Genomic DNA, 23,506 nt, shown 5'->3' on the forward strand with positions numbered 1-23,506 from the left:
GGCCTCTCTAGGCAGGCCTGGAGGACTCACTTTCACTGCTGCTTTCTTAGGGTAGGATGTAGTAGGATTATGGGACCTTTTATAGGAATTCCTAAGGGACAGGAACACCCTAACACTCTTTGCATACAACACTGTATCATATTAAACTCTGCTGTTCTTATTTTCAGGGCATTTAGTTGCCAGGGCCTGGGATATCTAACAGGTTACCTGAAGCTCTGGTACAAAGACCACAGTAGATACTTTGACACAGTAGAATTGTCTACTGAAAGTATAAAATTCATCTGTGCAGAAAACAGATATTTCTTGGGAACCACTCATAGACTTAGGCAACAAACTCACTAAGGATTTGAAACTGCTAGAACCTTACTGTTTTAGAACATAAGAATGGCCATACTGGGTCAGACCAACGGTCCATCTAGCCCAGTATCCTGTCTGATAACAATGGCCAATACCAGATGCCCCAGAGGGAGGAAACACAACAGGTAATCCTCATGTGACCCTCCTTACTAGAGTATAGAGAGGATCATGTGAGAATCTCTATTAACAGACTCTCCACGTGACCTAACCTCTATGAATTTATCTAGCTCTTTTTGAACCCTGTTAAAGTCCTAGTCTTCACATCCTCTAGCAAGGAGTTCCACAGGTTAACTGTGTGCTGAGTGACGAAAAACTTCCTTTTGTTTGTTTTAAACCTGCTGCCTATTAATTTAATTTGGTGGCCCTAGTTCTTATATTGTGTGAGTAAGTAAATAACTTTCTCTTATTCACTTTTTCCACGCCAGTCATGATTTTATAGATCTCTATCATCTCCCCCCTTAGTCTCCTCTTTTTTAAGATGAAAAGTCCCAGTCTTTTTAATCTCTCTTTGTATGGGACCTGTTCCAAACCCCTAATAATTTTTGTTGCCCTTTTCTGAACTTTTTCCAATGCCAATATATCTTTTTTAAGATAAGGCAACCACATCTGGACGCAGTATTCAAAATGTGGGCATACCATGGTTTTATATAGAGCAATAAGATATTTTCTGTCTTATTCTCTATTCCTTTTTAATGATACCTAACATTCTATTTGCTTTTTTGACTGGTGCTGCACATTGAATTGATGTTTTCAGAGAACTATCTACAATGGCTCCAAGATCTTTCTCTTGAGTAGTTGTAGCCAAATTAGTCCCCATCAAATTGTATGTATAGTTGGGATTATTTTGTCCAATCTACATTACTTTACATTTATCGGCATTAAATTTCATTTGCCATTTTGTTGCCCAATCACTTAGTTTGGTGAGATCTTTAAGCTCTTGACAGTCTGCTTTAGTCTTAACTATCTTGAGCAATTTGGTATCATCTGCAAATTTTGCCTCCTCACTGTTTACCCCTTTTTCTTGATCAGTTATAAATACGTTCCATAGGATTGATCCCAGGACAGACCCTTGGGGGACCCCACTAGTTACGTCTATCCGCTCTGAAAACTGACCATTTATTCCTACCCTTTGTTTTCTGTCTTTTAACCAGTTATCAGTCTACGAAAGGACCTTCCCTCTTACCCCATGACATCTTTACTTAAGAGCCTTTGGTGAGGGACCTTGTCAAAGGCTTTCTGGAAATCTAACCATACTATATCCACTGGATCCCCCTTGTCCACATGTTTGTTGACCACCCTCAAAGAACTCTAGCAGATTAGCAAGGCATGATTTCCCTTTACAGAAACCATGTTGACTTCCCCCCAACAAATTATGTTCATCTCTGTGTCTGTCAATTTTATTCTTTACTATAGTTTCAACCAGTTTCAAAAGGTCAACCGGTTACCTGGTAAGCATTTGGCTTATCCCAGTGAATAGTAGGTATCTGATTAACCAGATTGCCAGCCCCATTGGCTAGCTGTCAGAACCTGCCAGGTCAGGGGAATCTCAGCCCTGGCTGCACTGCTGCACTGTCAGCCTCACCGCAATTGCCCCAGAGCGGGCAGGCAGGGAGGACCTTGGCCACTCTGTGGCGGTCCTGGCACTGGCTGTGCTGCAGCACCTCCAACCCTGCTGTGACAGCACTGGAGGGGACAGGCAGAACCCGTACCATGCTATGGCAGCCCCCGTGGGACCCAGGTGCTGGTCATGCCACAGCAGCTACAGTGAGGCTGCCAGGACCCTGGCTGCACTGCGGCAGCCCCATCTCTGAGGCCCCAGTGGTGAGATCGTTTTGAAGCTCTTCATAGAGTTGTTGTTAATGGTTCTAAATCCTGCTGGAAAGGGATAACAAGTGGAGTTCCTCAAGAGTCTGTTTTGGGACCCGTACTGTTCAATATCTTCATCAATGACGTAGATATTGGGATAGAGAGTACGCTTATTAAGTTTGCAGATGATACCAAACTGGGTGGGGTTGCAACTTCTTTGGAGGATAGGGACATAATTCAAAATGACCTTAGCAAGTTAGAGAAATGGTCAGAGGTAAACAGGATGAGGTTTAATAAAGAGAAATGCAAAGTACTCCACTTAGGAAGGAACAATCAGTTCCATACATACAAGATGGGAAGCGACTGTCTAGGAAGGAGCATGGCGGAAAGGGATCTAGGGGTCATAGTGGACCACAAGTTGAATATGAGTCAACAGTGTGATGCTGTTGCAAAAAAAGCAAATATGATTCTAGGTTGTATCAACAGGTGTGTTGTAAGCAAAACTCGTGAAGTCATTCTGCCGCTCTACTCTGCACTAGTTAGGCCTCAGCTGGAGTACTGTGTCCAGTTCTGGGCGCCACATTTCAAGAAAGATGTGGAGAAACTGGAAAGGGTACAGAGAAGAGCAACAAGAATGGTTAAAGGTTTAGAGAACATAACCTATGAAGCCAGGCTTCATGAACTGGGCTTGTTTAGTTTGGCAAAAAGAAGATTAAGGGGGGACATGATAGCGGTTTTCAAATATCTAAAAGGGTGTCACAAGGAGGAAGGAGAAAATTTGTTCCTCTTGGTTTCTGAGGACAGGACAAGGAGTAATGGGCTTAAAGTGCAGCAGGGGAGGTTTAGATTGGACATTAGAAAAAAATTCCTAACTGTCAGGGTGGTCAAATATTGGAATAAATTGCCAAGGGAGGTGGTGGAATCTCCCTCTCTAGAGATATTTAAGAACAGGTTAGATAGACATCTGTCAGGGATGGTGTAGACGGAGCTTGGTCCTGCCTTGAGGGCGGGGGGCTGGACTCGATGACCTCTTGAGGTCCCTTCCAGTCCTATTATTCTATGATTCTATGATTCTATAGTCTGCTTTGGCCTTAAGTATCGTGAGGAGTTCTGTATCATCTGCAAATATTTCCACTTCACTGTACCCCCTCCCTCCAGATAAATGAGCTAAATAGAATTTGTTTCAAAATGGACCCTTAGGGAGCACCACTAGTTACCGCTCTCCATTCTGAAAAATGAACTTTTATTCCTACCTTTTGTTTCTTTTAACCAGTTATCAGTCTGAGAAAGGACCTTCCCTCTTATCCCATGACATCTTAAGAGCCTCTGGTGAGGGACCTTGTCAAAGGCTTTCTGGAAATCTAACCATACTATATCCACTGGATCCTCCTTGTCCCCATGTTTGTTTACGCCCTGAAAGAACTCTAAGGGTGTGTCTACACTACAAAGTTAATTCAAACTAACAGCCGTTAGTTCGAATGAACTTTAATGGGGCTACACATACAAATCGCTAGTTCGAATTTAAATCGAACTAGCGGAGTACTTAATTCGAACTAGGTAAACCTCATTCTACGAGGACTAACGCCTAGTTCGAATTAAGTCGTTCGAATTAAGTAGTTCGAATTAAGGGCTGTGTAGCCACTTAATTCGAACGAGTTGGAGGCTATCCCTTCCCAGGTTGCCCTGGAGGCCACTCTGAGCCAAACCAGGGAAACTCTTCTGCCCGCCTCCCGGCCCCGGAGCCCTTAAAGGGGCACGGTCTGGCTACAATGCTTGTGCCAGTTGCAAGCCAGTCAGCAGACCCTGCACCTGGCACGGCACGAGCCAGCAACCTACTGCCACCCAGCCCTCCACCTCTTCCTAGGACCAGGCTGGCAGCTCCCTGGAGCCTGCCCGGGGCCACAAGAAGTGGGCGCCTTCCTGGTCTAGTGTGGAGATCGTGGACCTCATCCAGGTTTGGGGGGAGGCCTCCAACGTTCATGATCTCCGCACTAGGCACAGGAATTCGGCCGTCTACAGCCGCATGGCTGACAGCCTGGCCACCAGAGGCCACATGCGGACCCGGGAGTAGGTTTGCATGAAAATCAAGGTGGTCCAGTGAGACCCCCGACGCTGAGCCCTGAACTTAGAACATAAGAATGGCCATAGTGGGTCAGACCAAAGGTCCATCTAGCCCAGTAGCCTGTCTGCTGATAGCGGCCAGCACCAGGTACCCCAGAGGGGATGGACCGAAGACAATGACCAAGCGATTTGTCTCCTGCCATCCATCCCCAGCCTTCCACAAACAGAGGCCAGGGACACCATTCCTTCCCCCTAGCTAATAGCACTCCATGGACCTAACCTCCATGAATTTATCTAACTTCTCTTTAAACTCTCTTATAGTTCTAGCCTTCACAGCCTCCTGTGGCAAGGAGTTCCACAGGTTGATTATGTGCTGTGTGAAGAAGAACTTTCTTTTATTAGTTTTAAGCCTGCTATCCATTAATTTCATTTGGTGTCCTCTAGTCCTTATATTATGTTAACTAATGAATAACTTTTCTTTATTCACCCTCTCCACACCACTCATGATTTTATAGACCTCTATCATATCCCCCCTCAGTCTCCTCTTTTCTAAGCTGAAAAGTCCCAGTCTCTTTAGTCTCTCTTCATATGGGACCCGTTCCAAACCCCTGATCATTTTAGTTGCCCTTTTCTGAACCCTTTTCAAGGCCAAAATATCTTTTTTGAGGTGAGGAGACCACATCTGTACACAGCACTGAAGATATGGCGTACCATAGTTTTATACTTCCCCTCCTTCTTCCCCTGGCTTCCCCCTTCCAGCTCCCTCCTCCCAGGTTTCCCTCTCCCACCCTCTCTCTTCCCCTCTCCCACCTCCTTTTCCCCGTCTCCCCAGAGGTTAATCCGCCCCCCCCCTTCCAGTTTTGTTAAACAAAGAGAGTTTCTATTTTTGAACACACCTGTCCTTTATTTTTTACATCAGGAAGGGGGGCTAGGGCGGAGTAAGTGGAAGGAGGTGAGGGAGGAATGGGGCACGAGCTCCCGGTGTGGAGGACTGGGGTGGCTCTGCGGGCTCCTCGGGGTGGAAGCTATCCTGCAGGGTCTCCTGGATCCTGACAGCCCTCCAATTGACCCTCCCCCCGCTCCCGGATGGCAGCCTGCAGCAAGTGCAGCCGGGCTGATGGCCGAGTTGTGTGAGGTGCCGAGAGTGGGCACTCAGGGCACTCCAAGACAGGACTGCTTTGCTGTCTCTCATCGAGTTAGACAAGCAAGCGGGGAACCCTGATAACTATCTGTCCGGGGTGGGGGTCAGGTCCCTTTAAGCACAGCCCTCGGCTAGCCTGAGGCAGCAGCTCCACGCTCTAAGTCCTAACCTGATGCCCTGCCGGCACTGGTTCCGGCCAGCCTTAACTTCGGTTCAGGGTCCACTCAATGTGGACATGCTAGTTCGAATTAGCAGAATGCTAATTCAAATTAGTTTTTAGGTCTAGATGCACTAATTCGAATTAACTTATTTTGAATTAACTAATTCGAATTAAGTTAGTTCGAATCAGTGCTGTAGTGTAGACATACCCTAACAGATTAGTAAGGCATGATTTCCCTTTACAGAAGCCATGTTGACTTTTCCCCCAACAAATTATGTTCATCTGTGTCTGAGAATTTAATACTTTACTATAGTTTCAACTAATCTGCTTGGTACTGACGTGAATTTACCAGTCTGTAATTGCGAGGATCACCTCTAGAGCCCTTTTAAAATATTGGCATCATGTTAGCTATCTTCTAGTCATTAGGTACGGAAGCTAATTTAAAGGATAGGTTACAAACCACAGTTGTTAGTTCCAAAATTTCACATTCGAGTTCTTTCGGAACTTGTTATTGTTAAGTTTATAAATTTCTTCCAAAACCTCCTCTAAAAACACCTCAATCTGGGATAATTCCTCAGATTTTCTATTTTAAGTATTCTTTATCTGGTATTGGCCACTGTCGGCAGACAGGATACTGGGGTAGAGGGACCTTTGATTCGGACACAGTATGACTGTTCTTATGTTCTTACGTACTTACTACTTGGCCTTGCGTCTGTTAAGAAAAACCTGTAGTATTTCTTACATAGATAAACAGTAAGGCTGCGTCTAGACTGGCAAGTTTTTCCACAAAAGCAAGCACTTTTGTGGAAAAACTTGCCAGCTGTCTACACTGGCTGCTTTGAATTTGCGCAAGAACACTGACGATCTAATGTAAGATTGTCAGTGTTCTTCTGCAAATACAATGACTCTCCCATTCGGGAAAAAGCCCTCTTGTCCAAATGCTTTTGTGTAAGAGAGCCAGTGTAGACAACTGAGAACCGTTTTGTGCAAAAAAGCCCCGATGGCGAAAATGGTGATCGCGGCTTTATTGCGCAAAACCGCGTCTAGATTGGCATGGATGCTTTTGCGCAAAAAGTGCCAATCTAGACGCTCTTTTCCACAAATGCTTTTAACGGAAGAACTTTTCCGTTAAAAGCATTTGAGGAAAATCATGCCAGTCTAGACGTAGCCCATAAGTGTTAAATACTTGTTCAGTGTTCCCTTTGGTGAAAGGGAGGGAGAAAGATTGCAAGAATACATTAAGTGATATCATGATGTAGTCTAGCTAGGGCATAATTCTGTGACACTTTTATAGTCAAATGCTTTGTATGCCTTGTGTTTTAACACAGACTCTTTTTTAATTCAAGTATGAGTTCATAAGAGAGGAAGTTCATAGAAAGGACACTTATTAAATTTGAAGATCATGCCAAGCTGGGAGGGGTTGCAAGTGCTTCAGAGGATAGGGTCATAATTCAAAATGATCTGGACAGACTGGAGAAATGTTCTGAAGAAAATAGGATGAAGTTTAATAAGGACAAATGCAAAGTACTCTAATTAGGAAAGAAGAATCAGAATGGGGAGTGACTGTCTAGGAAGGAGTACAGCAGAAAGGAATCTAGGGGTCATAGTCGGCCACGAGCTAAATATGAGTCAACAATGTGATACTGTTGCAAGAAAAGGAAACATGATTCTGGGATGTATTAACAGGAGTGTCGTGAGCAAGACATGAGAAGTCATTCTTTTGGTCTACTCTGCACTGAGTAGGCCTCAGTTGGAGTATTGTGTCCAGTTCTGGGCAAGACATTTCAAGAAAGATTTGGAAAAGGTCCAGAGAAGAGTAGCAAAAATTATTAAAAGTCTAGAGAACGTGATTTATGAGGGAAGACTGAAAGAATTAGGCTTTTTTTATTTAGAATGCAGGTGTGTGCATTTACCCTGCATGCTGCACCACTGTGAAAGGGTGAGGTCACAGAAGGCCCCTTGGGGGGAAGGGCTGACACCGCCACTACCACTCACTTTCCCACTGTCTGGGGCTCCTCACTGCTTGATCCTGCTGGGCCAGCTGCCTGGTCTCCCCCAGCCAAGACACTGAACTGAGATCAGTGCCCTGCTGTGAAGCAGTACAGACACTGAATCTCTTCAGATCCAAGGAAAGGGGAGTTTAGGACCCAGCTTCCAAGGATACCACTCCCCAAATTGGATCAAAAAACCCCAGTGAATTACTTGGGTAAGCCCCCTTTAATAATGAAAGGGGGAATGAACACACTGGCTGCCCCCCTCAGGTAACAATAATTTACACTGGGCTTGATAGAAAAGAAAAGTGACTATTAAGTACAAGAAGTAGGATTTAAGTGGTAATAAGTGAGAACCGGCAGAACAAAGTAGGTTACAAATCAAAAGTAACAATAAACGCTTTGCTAATTCTGACACTAAAATCCTCAGCACCAACTTCTTATAAATTCACCCTGAAACTGTTTCTGTTCCCGCTGCCTTCCAGACCAGGGTCATCTCCCCTCCCCTGGGGTCTCTGGTTCACTCTCCTTGGATGTGTCCAGCCATCCAAAGACGAAAGATTCCTACCTTCCTATTCTTTTTAAAGAATTTCCTTATTGCATGGGGAGTCACCTGGCCACTCCCTACCAACCGCTGCTAAGACTTAAGGTCAAAAGGCTGTTTGCATAGGATTGTCCAGACACTGAGGTCTCCCTTGATAACTTTCATTCATGCATTTAAAACACATAGGCTTCATCTAGACTTGCATGATTTGCTGCAAATGCTTTTAACGGAAAAGTTTTCCGTTAAAAGCATTTGTGGAAAAGAGCATCTAGATTGGCACGGATGCTGTTCCGCAAAAGCACTGTTTGCAGAAAAGCATCCATGCAAATCTAGATGCGCTTTTGCGCAAAAAAGCCCCGATCGCCATTTTCGCGATCGGGGCTTTCTTGTACAAAACAAATCTGAGCTGTCTACACTGGCCCTTTTGCACAAAAGGACTTTTGCCTGAACGGGAGCAGCATAGTATTTCCACAGGAAGCACTGATTTCTTACATGAGATCGTCAGTGCTTTTGCGTAAATTCAAGCAGCCAGTGTAGACAGCTGGCAAGTTTTTCTACAAAAGCAGCTGCTTTTGTGGAAAAACTTGCCAGTCTAGACACAGCCATGAAGTATTCCCTACTACTATGTATGTCTAATTTTATACATAAGAATGATACATACACCAAAATAAGATAAACAGATGCAGTGGATTAAGGCATGAAGATGGATGATCGTTTACATGATGTATTTTTCTTCAAGTGGTCCCCGTGGGTGCTCCACTCGTGGTGTCGGGCTCGTCCTGGTGCTGTGGATCGGAGACTTGCATAGCCGTGCTCCGCCGGATCATGCATGTGTGAGCAACAGCTCACGCCGTTCACGCCTTTGATCTGTTGCACTTGGTCCGGCCCCCGCTCAGTTCCTTCCAACCGCCCTTGGTCACGGATGCAGCTCCATCTCTCCCTCAGAGTTCTCCTTACCTCAGATCTGTATATAGTTACTGCCATACCAAATTTCCCTTACCCTTAGTTGATTCTTGTTCTCGTTGAACGTTCTTCCTAAAATATGTGTGTGTGTGTGTGGGCGCGCGCGCGCGCGCACACACACACACACACACACACACACACACACACACACACACAGGACTCGACAAACAATGTAATCTACTCGCCCGTGGCAAGTAGATTACACCCCAGAAGAGCCAGCGCAGAATGATCTGCGCATGTGCAGAACAATCTGCGCATGTGCAGAGCGCAGAACCGTGTGACTGGCGAGCCCTGTACGTACGTACGTACACACACACACACACACACACACACACACACACACACACACACACACACACACATTTTTTTCCCCTCAACGGGAAATAGACTGCAAGAATACCTGGTTCCCCAGGCTTTAAGAAATGTACAGTCTGCTGGGAGCCCGTGCAAGTGTCAGATGGGCATAAGGCATGCATACAGTGCTTGGGAGAGGCACACGTACCACAGTGCTGTCAGCTGACAGCCAGAGCCCGTAAAGACTGGGAGAGGCATTTGAAAATGCTCTCTATGGACAAGGCGCTACAGCCTGCTGAGCTGTCTACCTCCTCAGGGCACAAGCGCATAATGTCTACTTGCAGGATGTCTGCCCCAAAAAAGCTCAAGCCATCCCCAACCCGGTCTCTTCCAGCTGCTCTTAGTGCCGGATGAGGCTTAAAGGATGTCCCGGGCATGTCAGGGACAGCTGCTGCAGGGTCTCGGCAGGCGCTGGACCCTAACAGAAAAAAAAGCTGCCTGCGGCACCGAGAGCACAGTCGGCTCTGGTGCCATCGGCAATGTGGAAATTGACAGCTGCACCAGCAGCAAGAGTAGCCTTGCTGCCTGCGGCTCCGGTGCCACTGGCACCAGCAACTTCCAAGCCTCAGACCTCAACCTTGCTGGCACCAGAGCAAGCGTATTCGGCACCGCATTCCCCAGCACTGCTGCAGAGCACGGCAGCACCGGAGGAAGCCCCTGCACATACCACCGTGCACCCAGGGCTCATTTCTCCTTCCCCAACTTTCTCCCCAGGGCCATCTCCCTCTCCGCAGTTACGTTACCAGCATCGCCATAGAGCACGCAGCCCAGTGTCTCCTGATTGCTACTCCTGCTATAGGGAGCCAAGATATAGAGAGAAGAGGCTGTTTATCTCACTGTTCCCGTCTCCATGTCGTTCATTACACTATTCACGATTGCCTACTAGGACACCAAGGTGTCATTACCATACCAGGCATAGTAGTGTGTTATCTTCTTGACACTCATCACCATCATGCTCAGAATAATACTATGGCTGTTACCATAGGGTGTACTATGACCCTACTCATCATGATTGGACCTCCCACTGCTACAGGAGACGCACATGTTGCTGTTTATCTCCCGATTCTCGACACTTACCTCCAGTACCCCAACGTGATCACTAACCGCCTCCTCCTCCAAAGAGCCCAACGATTCAGTTGGAACAGTCGGAGCTGGAAAAAGGACAGTTGTCTGATCCAGAGGACTCTCAGCAAGGCGTATCGCCAACAGACCACTCATCATCCTTTCCAGATGATGCGGTGACTCCAGGAGACATTTCCCCACCAGATGACCTGAAACAATTTCAGGATCTCTGCATACGTGTTGCAGATAGCCAAGAGGTACAGTTAGCAGCTGTTCGAATGAAACAACACCATCTCTTGAAGAATCTACGCCCACAGCACCGGAGTAAAATTGTATTTCCCATTGATGAGGTGATCATGGAGGTTGCAGAAGAAATATGGCAGACTCCAGCATCTGCTCCTCCCATGAGTAAAAAAAGCAGATAAGTATTTTGTCCCTTCTAAGGGCTTGGATTTTCTGTTTAACCACCCCCAGCCTAACTCATTGGTGGTTGATGCGGTACAGCATAGATCAAAAGTACCACAGTACAGAAATACTGTTCTAGAGAAAGAAAATAAAAAGTTGCATATTTTTGGAAGGAAAGTGTATTCTTCAGCCACGTTACTACTGCGTATTGCTAATTATTCTGCTCTCCTTTCCAATCATAACTTTGACAATTATTCAAAATGGGCAGACCTTCTGCAGCATCTCCCTGACTCAAAAAGACCATTGCTCAAATCCATAGTGCAAGAGGGATATGCATCATGCAGAATGGCACTACAAATCGCCACGGATGTGGCGGACATTGCCGCAAGAGCCACTGCTACAGGAGCGGCAATGAGAAGGTCTTCATGGTTAGCAGCAGCAGCAGTCCCAAAGGAACTCCAGAATAAGGTTGAGGACTTGCCCTTTGATAAACACAAACTTTTTGGTAACAAAACGGACAAGGTCCTGCACTCAGGGAAGGATTCCCGAACTACGCTTCGCATGCTGGGGATGTATACACCCCCCCTTCAGACAAAAGTGCTATTATACTTACCAAAGACTATATGATTTCTCCTTCCATAGGCAGCAACCTCGCACCCAGGAGCATCAACGATTCCGTCAGCGTCTGCAGCGGAGGCAACAACAGCCTAACCATACCTCTAATCAATCATCTACAAAACAGCTAATTTGAAGGTGAAGTCGAGGATGCGAACAAACCTCCCATCCTACTCCTTTTTCAACATCGTCTAAAACCCTATTACTATCATTGGTCTACTGTCACCACGGACAAATGGGTGTTGGAAATTGCAGTTTCCGGTCTCACCATTCCCTTCATTTCACTTTCCCCAGCCACCCCACCCATCCTGTCCCTTTTCAGGGATCCTTCTCACGAGGACTGGTTAAAACAAGAGATCCATCGCTTGCTCACCATTGGAGCAGTAGAGAGAGTGCCTAAGGAATTCCAGGGAAAAGGGTTTTACTCTTGATATTTCCTCACTCCAAAGAAAAATGGAGGATGGAGACCCATCTTGGACCTATGAAATCTAAACCGATACCTCCGGAAGCAGCGGTTCAAAATGGCCACCTTAGCTACAGTTATACCGGCTCTCAACAAGGGAGATTGGTTCTCAGTCCTCGACTTACAGGATGCTTACTTCCACATTTCAATACACGTGGCACACAGACGATTTCTTTGGTTTACAATAGCAGACGAACATTTCCGGTACAAAGTACTTCCATTCGGGCTCGCTTGTACTCCCAGGGTATTCTCAAAGACCTTAGCAGTGGTAGCAGCCCACTTGCGCAAAGCAGCGGTGACAATTTTTCCCTGTCTGGACGATTACCTCCTCAGGGGTAGCACTTATGCAGAGACAAGCGAGGCAGTGGAAATAATGACCCGAACATTCAATTACCTTCGTCTCGTTATAAACACACAATAATCATCTCTGGAACCAACTCAGAACTTGATTTTTATAGGAGTGCAATTAGATACGAAGGCAGCTCGGGCATACTTACCAGCAGAACGCTTCCGGTCAATCAGGGACCTAGTAGATACCATCTCGCACCCTACAACAATGCCAATGCACATGTGTTTGCAGTTGATGAGTCACATGGCAGCTGCCACTCTCATTGTTCGCCATGCAAGGTTACATTTCAGATGTCTCCAGCATTGTCTTGCCTCTGTCTACACTCCAGCGAAACAGAGTATCAGAAAGTTGGTAGTGTTGCCACCACACATCAGGACATCCCTTCAGTGGTGGACCAAACCAGAAAGTCTCTTGCAAAGTGTCCCTTTTCATCACCTCCAGACATCAAAGCAAATAACCACCAATGCCTCCTTTATGGGGTGGGGCGCCCATATGGACAACCTGTCAGTTCAAGGCAAGTGGTCCAAACCAGAAATGTTACTGAACATCAATATACTCGAACTGCGGGCAGTATTTCGAGCATGCAAGCTTTTCAAATAGCACTTAAGGGGCACAACAACCAGAGTGCTCACGAACAATGTCGCAACCATGTAGTACATCAACAGGCAAGGCGCAGACCATTCTCGATCTCTTTGCACAGAAGTGATTCAGTTGTGGAATTGGTGTATCCACAATAATACATTCCTCATAGCGTCATACTTACCTGGAGTCAACAGCGTCATTGCGGATTCACTAAGCAGGCAGTTTCCTCATGATCAAGAATGGGAGATTCTAACCGACGTCCTGTTCCAGATCTTTCAGCATTGGGGTTTTCCATCAATAGACCTGTTTGCAACACAAGACAACGCAAAGTGTCCCAAATATTGTTCCAGAGCGGGAATAGGCTGTCACGTCTTGGGGGATGCCTTTCTCCTTCATTGGGGAACATCTCTACTTTCTGCCTTTCCGCCAGTGGTCCTTGTACCCAGGATCATAGAGAAAATTACTATAGATGCGGCTCGCGTGATCCTCAAAGCCCCAGCTTGAGCTTGCCAACCATGGTACTCGATGCTTTATCAACTGTCAATCAAAATCCCGTACCATCTTCCCATTGCCCCGAATCTACTGACGCAACAGAATGGCTTACTACATCACCCAAGACCTGAAATCCTACAGCTGACCACTTGGATGCTAAGTGGTACACGACTGCTGAGAACCTCTGCTCCGATCCAGTCAGACTGTACTAATGTCCAGCAGGGAGGGCTCCATGCAGGCCACATATGCTGCCAAGTGGACTAGATTTCAGGCTTGGTGTGCCGGAAATGATATCGACCCTCACACTTCACCGTTGCACAGGGTTCTCGACTATATACTATACCTCCAACAAGGGGGGTCTATCTATAGCCTCCTTACGAGTACATTTATCAGCAATTACTGCCTTTCACCACACAATAGACGGTTTTTTCATGTTTTTTCATCCCATGACAAAACAGTTTCTGAGGAGTACAGCTAGTTCGGATTAGGAAGCCTAATCCGAACTAGCTGCTCCGTGCCGCGTGTATTATAGTATAATTTACTAATCATGTTTAAAATATTTAGTGCCTGAATCAGTAAGTTTTATTTAGGCAAATTGCATGTTTCAGATCTTCATTGTGAAGATAAATGAGCTCCATAAAATTCAGTATGTGGAAATTTAAAAACAGGATCACTTAAGCGGTGGATGTATTTATGTTGAAAAGTCCATGATGCATTTTGTGGGAGTAGCGCTTGCCCAAGTTTCCATTACAAAAAGGAAATGACTTCCTTCCTCCATATTTTGCAGCATCCTGTGCACTTTTTGACTATGGCCTTTCATCTCAGAGGTAGCCGAAGTTCCTTTTAATACATTGTGTGTGTAATTAAGTACTTAAGTATTAAAATTCCAACATGAAAGTACAATAGTATTTTACAGAGAATCAGAAGGGAGGCTTTATTGTGATAGCCCTCCAGAAAATGCCCTAGCCTAAGAATAGTGAATGGTAATGATAAGTTAGAAAGTGTTATAGTAAATTCTATTTAATGGAAATGAAATTAGAAATAAGTCATTAAATAATTATTAGCCAACTGTTCAATTGGTGCAAAATCTTGAGCTCTAGTCTATGATATAAGTTGCCAAGTAAACATTATATAGCATATTTCTGGCTACTTGCAAGGCTTTGGTTGAGGGTGGCTAGCTTCTGATGGTTCAAACTTATGATTGTCGATCACTAGGCAAATTTAAATGAAGGATTCTTTTCCATTAGCGTGATATATAATTTGAGACCATCTCAACTGTGGTCCAGCTTCATCTCTTTAAATGCTCTTAAATTTACAGTTGCTGAAGTAATAAATTTAAATTTGGCTTGTTTTGTAAATCTCATGAGACAAATATCATGCCAAATCTAGAGATCAAATATACTGTAAGGCTACGTCTACATTGGCCCCTTTTCCGGAAGGGGCATGCTAATTTTTCAGATCGTAATAGGGAAATCCGCGGGGGATTTAAATATCCCCCCGCGGCATTTAAATAAAAATGTCCGCCGCTTTTTTCCGGCTTTTAGAAAAGCCGGAAAAGAGCGTCTACACTGGCCCCGATCCTCCGGAAAAAAGCCCTTTTCCAGAGGATCTCTTATTCCTCTTCGAAGTAGGAATAAGAGATCCTCCGGAAAAGGGCTTTTTTCCGGAGGATCGGGGCCAGTGTAGACGCTCTTTTCCGGCTTTTCTAAAAGCCGGAAAAAAGCGGCGGACATTTTTATTTAAATGCCGCGGGGGGATATTTAAATCCCCCGCGGATTTCCCTATTACGATCTGAAAAATTAGCATGCCCCTTCCGGAAAAGGGGCCAATGTAGACGAGCCCTAATTGATTGTAGATAGTGTTGTTAATTAGTTTTATTATAAATTGTATTAATTGACAAGCTATAATATTGAGACAGCTTAGTTCTGTTACAAGCACAGGATGCAGAGAACCTGAGCTTTACACCCCGGCTGTGTCTACACTGGCATGAATTTCCGGAAATGCTTAAAATGGAATACTATTCCGTTTTCAGTTTTTCCAGAAAAGGAGCATCTACATTGGCAGGCTACTTTTCCGGAAAAGCGTCTGTGGCCAATGTAGATGCGCTTTTCCGGAAAAGAGCCCTGATCGCCATTTTCGCGATCGGGGCTTTTTTCCGGAAAAGACTACTGGGCTGTCTACACTGGCCCTTTTCCGGAACAGTGTTCTGAAATAAGGACTTATGCCCAAGCGGGAGCAGAATAGTTTTTCCGGAATAGCGGCTGATTTTGTACAGTAGAGCATCGTTGCTTTTCCAGAAATTCAAGGGCCAGCGTAGACAGCTCGCAGCTTATTCCGGAAAAGCGGATGATTTTCTGGAATAAGTGGCCCAGTGTAGACACAGCCCCCAAGTCTGCACTGATTTAACTCTGCTTCCAGGCACTAGACCTTTAATTTTTTCTCAATTCTAACATTGCTTTATTACTAAAGCTTTTGCATGGAGTAAGATAATAGTGTGTGAGTAAAGCTCTAAGTACCCTATCCAGCAGTGAGTGCCTCCTGGTAGATGCCTGTGGCTGTGAGAGTCTCATTTGAACTGGAATCTGTGAGGGTATGTCTACACTACCCTCCTAGTTCGAACTAGGAGGGTAATGTAGGCATACCGCACTTGCAAATGAAGCCTGGGATTTGAATTTCCCGGGCTTCATTTGCATAAGCGGGGAGCCGCCATTTTTAAATCCCCGCTGCTTCGAACCCCTTACTGATTCAGGCACGAGGTGTACCGGTAGTTCGGAATAGGAACCTATTCCGAACTACCTAGTTCGAGCCCCGTGTAGCCGCGCTGCACGGGATTCGAAGCAGCGGGGATTTAAAAATGGCGGCTCCCCGCTTATGCAAATGAAGCCCGGGAAATTCAAATCCCGGGCTTCATTTGCAAGTGCGGTATGCCTACATTACCCCGCTAGTTCGAACTAGCGGGGTAGTGTAGACATACCCTGAGGGAGAAGTGCTCAGGTAGAACTGAGGCATTAGATACTTCAGAGATGAGGTTCATTTATTGTGTGTGTGTGTTTCCAACTGATGGAGAAGATTATTCACAGCAAATACATAAGTATGGAGGAGAAAGAGAAATTTTATAGGGTACTTGTCATGGAATTAGGGCCTTTATAACTGCAATGTTTGATGTTTTGGAAATGCCAATGATCATTATTACTCTTGCATCCATTTCTTTGCTTCTCACTAATGGCATTTCAATTTAGCTTCCTTACATTGGAACTCAAAGATAATATTTCAACATTGTTATATTAAAAAAAAAAAACGGTTGTATCCCTTTAAAAAAGTTATAAATAGTGAAACAGCGTTTTGGTGTCTTTTCTAGGAACTAGCCAGCTGTGGATGGAATAAGAAAGAAAAACACATTCTTGCCCCTAATATTGTTGCCTTTACGAGGAGGTTCAATCAGGTAAATAATCTAATCAGGTTTACAGAATTAACACAGTCCATCTGAATTTAACAAGAATTGAACTTGTTACCTCAACAATGTACATATATGTGCCGCACCTGAATGCTATTAATACGGTGCTTTGATGGATTAGTAATCATGAAAGAATTAGATTTCTTTTGAGTTGCTGGCTTTAAAAGAGATCAGTATGGTTGTAGCAAATGTTGTGTTGATTGTAACTGACTTGTAATTCTTCATATTAGAGCTACATTTCAATGATGGAAAGATATAAAATAAGGTCTTTTTAAGGTAAGTATAACATGATATTGAATGGACAGGAAGAATAATCATGGATTTCATTGCCTTGTTTATTTATTTTGCTCTTTTTTATGCGGGATTTTATTTCTTTAATAACAGATGTGAAAACAAATTGCTGAATGCCAAGGGAATATTTTTATTTTTGATAAAGAACATCTGATTATATTCCAGTTCAATAACCTTCTCTCAAACAACAAGGTTTCTTCCTGAAACTTTCTGAGATTCTGATGTAACCCTCACTGAACACACAAACAGTCACTTTGGAGCATTGTTTCATTTGAATCTATTATGTATGTTTATTATATAGATGTGTGCATATATTCACCAGCTTTATTCTGAAAAAAAGAGCAGAAGACAATAGTTTTCAAAATAAGTCATGCCAGCATTTCTTTAACTGGGGTCTGTAGACACCTGGGCCCCCCAAGGGTATTGTAGGCAGGCCCTACCAAGCAACTCTTCTTCTCCCATCCTGGTGTCTTCAGGTTGCTAAAATTTGAGAACTGCTGAGCTACGTCAGAAGCTGAGAATGAGTGACAGGGAGGGATCACTTGATGATTATCTGTTCTGTTCATTCCCTCTGACACACCTGGCATCGAGCACTGTTGGAGGACAGAATACCGGGCTAATTGGACATTCGGTCTGACCCAGTCTGCCCATTCTTCTGTTCTATGTACAGTTCCTTTTCTCAGCTTGCAAACAGCCACTCTTATATTCTGCCTCAAAGACAGTAAACTTGTTCATCAGTGCTTTTACTGATGCACCCCTTATGAGAGTAGGAATATGGTTCTAAAAATTCATTCACTCCAAAAGTAGAGGGATGATTCATGCTTCCTTTTCATAGTCTGATACAGAATGGCCAGTGCTCCCTCATTATTACTATCTGCTTTCCCTACTGTATGTTAGGCAGCCAGAAACTATTGTGAATATTTAAAGACTGAAATACATAAAATGGTATGAAGATACAGCTAAGAGTGCCAAACTCAGGACTGACTTATAAAGTTAAGGCAGACACACCGCAAACTGGTGGTTATTCTTATATTAAATTCACCAAAAATAGGCTTCTGTATCAGTACACTGGTTAACATGAAACTAAACATAGTCTCCTGAGGCAATCCAGCCCTTCTTGTGATCCAGACACTTGCTCTTTATTATAAGAAGTTACTGAAGACCAGATTAATAATTTGTAAAATTCTTCCAATCCCAAAGGATAAGCCACTTCCCTAGGTCACTAAATTACCCAGGTCTTACCCCAAAGTTACATTTATAGCCATTCCTTATTGGCTAATAACTAAAAGTTTTATTCTATAAAAAGAAAAGAAGAGATTTATTAAATGATTAAGCATTCATATATGCTACAATTTAGTTTTAGACAGAATCATAGTAGTGATGTTAAATCCGGTATGTGTCTCTGCTTTTACCCAAGCAGGTTAGGGATCATTTAGTTCCTTGTTCAAAACTTCCTTAGAAAATTATGATCCAGAGATGAGAAACAAACAAAGACAGAGAAAATGATGTCTCCCTTTTATATGTTCATCCCAGATGCATAGAAGATTACTGGCAGAAGATGGAGCCTTAGGTCACATGTCCTTACATATATCAGTGCATCACTGGGCTCATTGTATATTTAGTTTCCTCACTGGCCTATTGTGAATGCTTTTAACAGACCATCAACACATGACTGTCTAATCCTGAAGTAAATCTATCTGTGGGGGTGTCACCCAGGAATCATAACATGTATTTGAGATACAGATACCTGGCCAATATTCATAACACAAAGAAGATACACGCATATACCAAGGATTATCATATTTAGCAATCTATAACTTTTCCATTGATACCTTATATGACATACTTTGCACAAGATTTGTTGCAGTTGCATAACTGTGGTAGCAACAATGATATAAAAGGGCATCTGTTCCAGACAGCTTTACAAATAGTTACTATTAGGAGCATCACCCACTTCCTCAGGTGCTTAGTAAATGATAAAAACAGGAACCCAGAGGCAAACAGCTGACAAAATGAATGTGGCTATTATTCTTTGCAACAGTTAATCATAACCAAGACTGGCTACAGATAGCCAGACTAACAGCATTTCCGATTAACAGACAATTTAATGAGAAGTTTAGGTTTTCAGATCCTCATACAAAAGAGAGATATTTGTGGTCAAGATACATTAATAGAAGAAATGTTTGCCATACTGTGACTTAAGTTCTTCCATAACTTGTAAATGCTTTAGAACCCTTAGAAAAGAAAATAATTTGTTTGCTGCGGGCATATGGTTGACCATCCTGCAAGTTAAAAAGTCTATTATGTTTTATATTTCTGTAATAGTAACAATGTTAAGGATGAAACGAATAGTCCTGCCTCCAAAAGTTCATAATCTAAGTACACGACATAAAGCACATGAAAGGGATTCAATGAAGATCTGTCTCTTATGGCACGTCTACACAGCAGGGCTAAAGCTGAAATAAACCACACAAGTTGAGCTATATCAATTTCATAGCTTAAGTCAAAATAGCTTATTTTGGCTTTTGTCTCTTTCTACACAGCAGGAAGTCTGAATTAGAGCACTCTTCCTCCAACTTCCCTTACTCCTTGTAAAATGAGGGTTACAGGAGTCAGAGTAAGAAGTCCTCAGCTCACCATTATTTCAACATTGTGTTGAAATAATAGCTTGCTGTTTAGACATGGATCATATTACTTCAGAATAACGTCAGTTATTCCAAAATAACATAGCTTTAGATGTAAAATGTAGCAAGCAGTCTCCACTGCTCCCAAAAATAAGAGACCTGAGAGAGGGTGCTCACTTATACCCAGACTGGTATAGAAAGAATCCGGTCCAGTGAGCCCCATGTTTGTCCATAGTAGCATGGTAAGGTATAGGCAGGCTTTGGGGACTCATGCTCTACCAAGGGACTGGTTGAATTCAGGCCCTCAAGACTCCCCTCTCTGGGAAGGTTGTGAGGAAATGTTGTAGTTGCTATCCATGCTGGAGACTTCTGGCATGGCCAGAGAGCTCTCAGCCTTCATGGAACTGCCGTCTCCACATAGGTGAGACAGGGCACTGAGCTCTGCTTTAGTGGCACTCTTGAGACCTTCAGTGCCATCATGAGGGAAGCCAGCCTTCGTATCGCATGGGTTGCCATCCCCTTGGTGCTGGTTACTCGTATGTGCTACCAGCAGGTGGGCAAGGGAACCGCATCAATCCTCTAGCTCCCAGCACAGGTGGGCACTGGTTTCCCCCATAGTCCTCCCACAGTGTATCCTCCCAATTGGAGTCAGAGTCTCATAGGTTGAAGAGAAGCTGACACAGATTGTGCTGATGCTTGAGGTTAGACAGGGAAAGGCTGTCCATCTGGTGCTGTGGCCTGGGCAACAGCAAGTTCTTTGTTTACCAGTGGTGGCCTGTCTGTTTCCCTCCTCCCTCTGGGAAATGGTTTTCCTGTGAGAGAGCTGCACTATTCAGGTAGATAGCATTTAATATGAGGTATGCCCCCAAAACTGTATGGAGGGAGATGAGTTTCAATATTCTAAGTTGGTTTAGCAAATTTAAAATAATTTTAAACAGTGATGACTAGAGCTCCAGGCCCTTTAAATTGCAGCTTGAGCTTCTCGTGTTGCTGACTGGGGGAGGCACAGTGTGATCTGGGTGGTGCTCAGGCTGGCTGTCCCTAGTCCGGCTGCTTCAGATCAAGGCCACGCCCCTAAGGGGGCCCAGAGTTGAACCCCCCCACACACACATTTCCCATAGCTCAGCAAAGTCTGTAGCTATCCCTGCCTGTAACAGATGGACATTCCCACTGCGATCATTGCCTCAGAGAGGTCCATGTTTTCCAGAAGTGCACTTCTTGTCAGCAGCTGAAAGCCAGCTCCAAAAATAATGGGATCTATAATTAAAACTACTCTTGATGGAGAGAGTTATGCAACCTGAAGCTGACCTGGGTCTTGAGTCTCTGCGGTGACCAGAGCCATAATCATGGCTTTCAGCCGCCAAATGGGCTGAATATGGGAAAAAACTTTTAGATTCCCTATGTAAGACCTCCAAAACCCTTACAGTGAGTCCCAAACCATCCAGAGGAGAGCCCCAACACATTCACTCACTCCAGTACTGACAGCTGTTGAACAAAACATCTGGGTCATTCATTAGAGACACCAGAGGTAAGCTTAAGTACCCTCAGATCACAGGTGCTGAAGCAGCAGTACTGCCTGTCGGAGATAGAAGCATGGACTGTAGCATCTTCTTAAAGTTGGCCCCGATATAAAAGTCCTTGGTATTGATGATAAATAACAAAGTTCATCAGTTTGCTCATCTTGGCCATTAACAGTTGCCTCAGTACTGATAATTACCACACCAGGAGTTCAGATTTTCTAAGGAGCTGGTGATGTGTGAAAGCCTAGAGTCCCCTTTACTCCGTACCACGTTCTCCATACCAGACACATCTTGAACCCTATAATCACCACTAGTACTGAGCTATTCACTTCCTTAGCTTCACCTCAGTGGATGTTCTCCCTTGTTCATACTATGCTCCCTCCCACATAAATCCAGATTTTTCCAGACGCGTTTTCGCTTTGAACCTCAACCCCATGGAATGACCAACAATGGGCTCTGACACCCCTGTCCACTGCGCTGACCCAGTGGCCTTACTGGGTTCCATGGGCAGCTTACAGGCACCATGCCTGATGGACACCCCGTGACACCCACCAGTAATTTGTGAGGTGTTCTCCTATCATTGCATCTGGAGCCTCAGAGCTTCATGAGGACATTTCTAAACTACAGGAGACTGGGTTAGAAGAGGAGATTACTCATAGAAACATAAGAACGGCCATACTGGGTCAGACCAAAGGTCCATCTAGCCCAGGATCCTGTCCTCCAATGGTGGCCAATGCCTGGTGCTCCAGAGGGAATGAACAGCACAGTCAATCATTAAGTGATCCATCCCTTGTTGCCCATTCCAGCCCCTGACAAACAGAGGCTAGGGACATCATTGCTACCCATTCTGACTAATAAGCATTAATGGACCTAAGCTCCATGAATGTATCTAGTTCTTTTTTGAACCCTGTTAAAGTCCTGGTCTTTACAACATCCTCTGGCAAGGAGTTCCACAGGTTGATTGTGTGTTGTGTGCAGAAAAACTCCCTTTTGTTTGTTTTAAACCTGCTACCTATTAATTTTATTTGATGACCCCTAGTTTTTGTGGGGACAAGTAAATAACTTTTCCTTATTCAGTTTCTCCAATGATTCAGTTTCTCTAATGATTTTAGACCTCTATCATATCCTCTCTTAGGGTATGTCTACACTAGCCCCCTAGTTTGAACTAGGGAGGCTAATGTAGGCATTCGAACTTGCAAATCAAGCCCGGGATTTAAATATCCCACGCTTGATTTGCATCTTCCCGGCCAGTTGCCATTTTTGAAACCTACAAGCCCAAACTGACTGCCCGCATCTACACGTGGCAGGGAAACGGGTGCTCAAATTAAAGCCCTAAATCGGACTTCCTGTTAAACCTCATTTCAGGAGGAATAACAGGTAGTTCGATTTAGGACTTTAATTCGAAATACCGTGTCCCTGCCGCGTGTAGACGCAGGCAGTTAAGCCGGACTTTTAAATTTCAAAAAATGGCGACCGGCCAGGAAGGTGCAAATCAAGCATGGGATATTTAAATCCCGGGCTTGATTTGCAACTTCGAATGCCTACATTAGCCTCCCTAGTTCAAACTAGGGGGCTAGTGTAGACATATCCTTAGTCTCCTCTTTTTTTAAGATGAAAAGTCCCAGTCTTTTTAATCTCTCTTCATATGGGACCTGTTCCAAACCCCTCATCATTTTCATTGCCCTTTTCTGAACTGTTTCTAATGCTAATATATCTTTTTTGAGATGAAGTGACCACATCTGTATGCAGTATTCAAGATGTGGGTATACCATGGTTTTATACAGAGGCAATAAGATATTTTCTAACTTATTATCTATCCCTTTTTAATGATTCCTAACATTTTGTTTGCTTTTCTGACTGCCGCTGTACATTGAGTGGATGTTTACAGAAAACTATCCACAGTGAAACCAAGATATCTTTCTTGAGTGGTTATAGCTAAATGAATCCCCATCATTTTGTATGTATAGTTGGGATTATGTATTCAATGTGCATTACTTTGCATTTATCAATGTTAAATTTCATTTGCCATTTTGTTGCCCAATCACCTAGTTGTTGAGATCCTTCTGAAGCTCTTCACAGTCTGCTTGGTTAAGTATCTTGAGCAGTTCTGTATCATCTGCAAATGTTGCCACTTCGCTGTACTCCTTTCTCCAGATCATTTATAAATAAGCTAAATAGGATTTGTCTCAGAATGGACCCTTAGGGGAGGAGCACCACTAGTTACCCCTCTTCATTCTGAAAAATGAATTTTTATTCCTACCCATTGTTTCTT

At 44.1% G+C, this 23,506-nt stretch overlaps 1 protein-coding gene across 13 annotated transcripts in view; it reads left to right on the plus strand.

Moving 5' to 3' along the window:
• The window catches only part of RALGPS1 (Ral GEF with PH domain and SH3 binding motif 1), a 428,912-nt gene that overhangs the window by 84,892 nt on the left and 320,514 nt on the right, over positions 1–23,506 (plus strand). For 11 of the 13 annotated variants that reach the window (XR_012897221.1, XM_075905763.1, XM_075905761.1 and 8 more), the window contains one exon: positions 16,704–16,787. The exons of the other annotated variants lie outside the window; for them this stretch is intronic. Coding sequence is in view for 10 of the 11 variants with exons in the window: in XM_075905763.1 (XP_075761878.1) it covers positions 16,704–16,787 (84 nt within the window). In the remaining variant the exon portion in view is untranslated. The remainder of the gene's footprint in view (positions 1–16,703; positions 16,788–23,506) is intronic. 13 annotated transcript variants of the gene reach the window in all.

The sequence above is a fragment of the Pelodiscus sinensis genome, chromosome 22 (genome assembly GCF_049634645.1).
Source record: "Pelodiscus sinensis isolate JC-2024 chromosome 22, ASM4963464v1, whole genome shotgun sequence".
Classification (NCBI taxonomy): Eukaryota; Metazoa; Chordata; order Testudines; family Trionychidae; genus Pelodiscus; species Pelodiscus sinensis.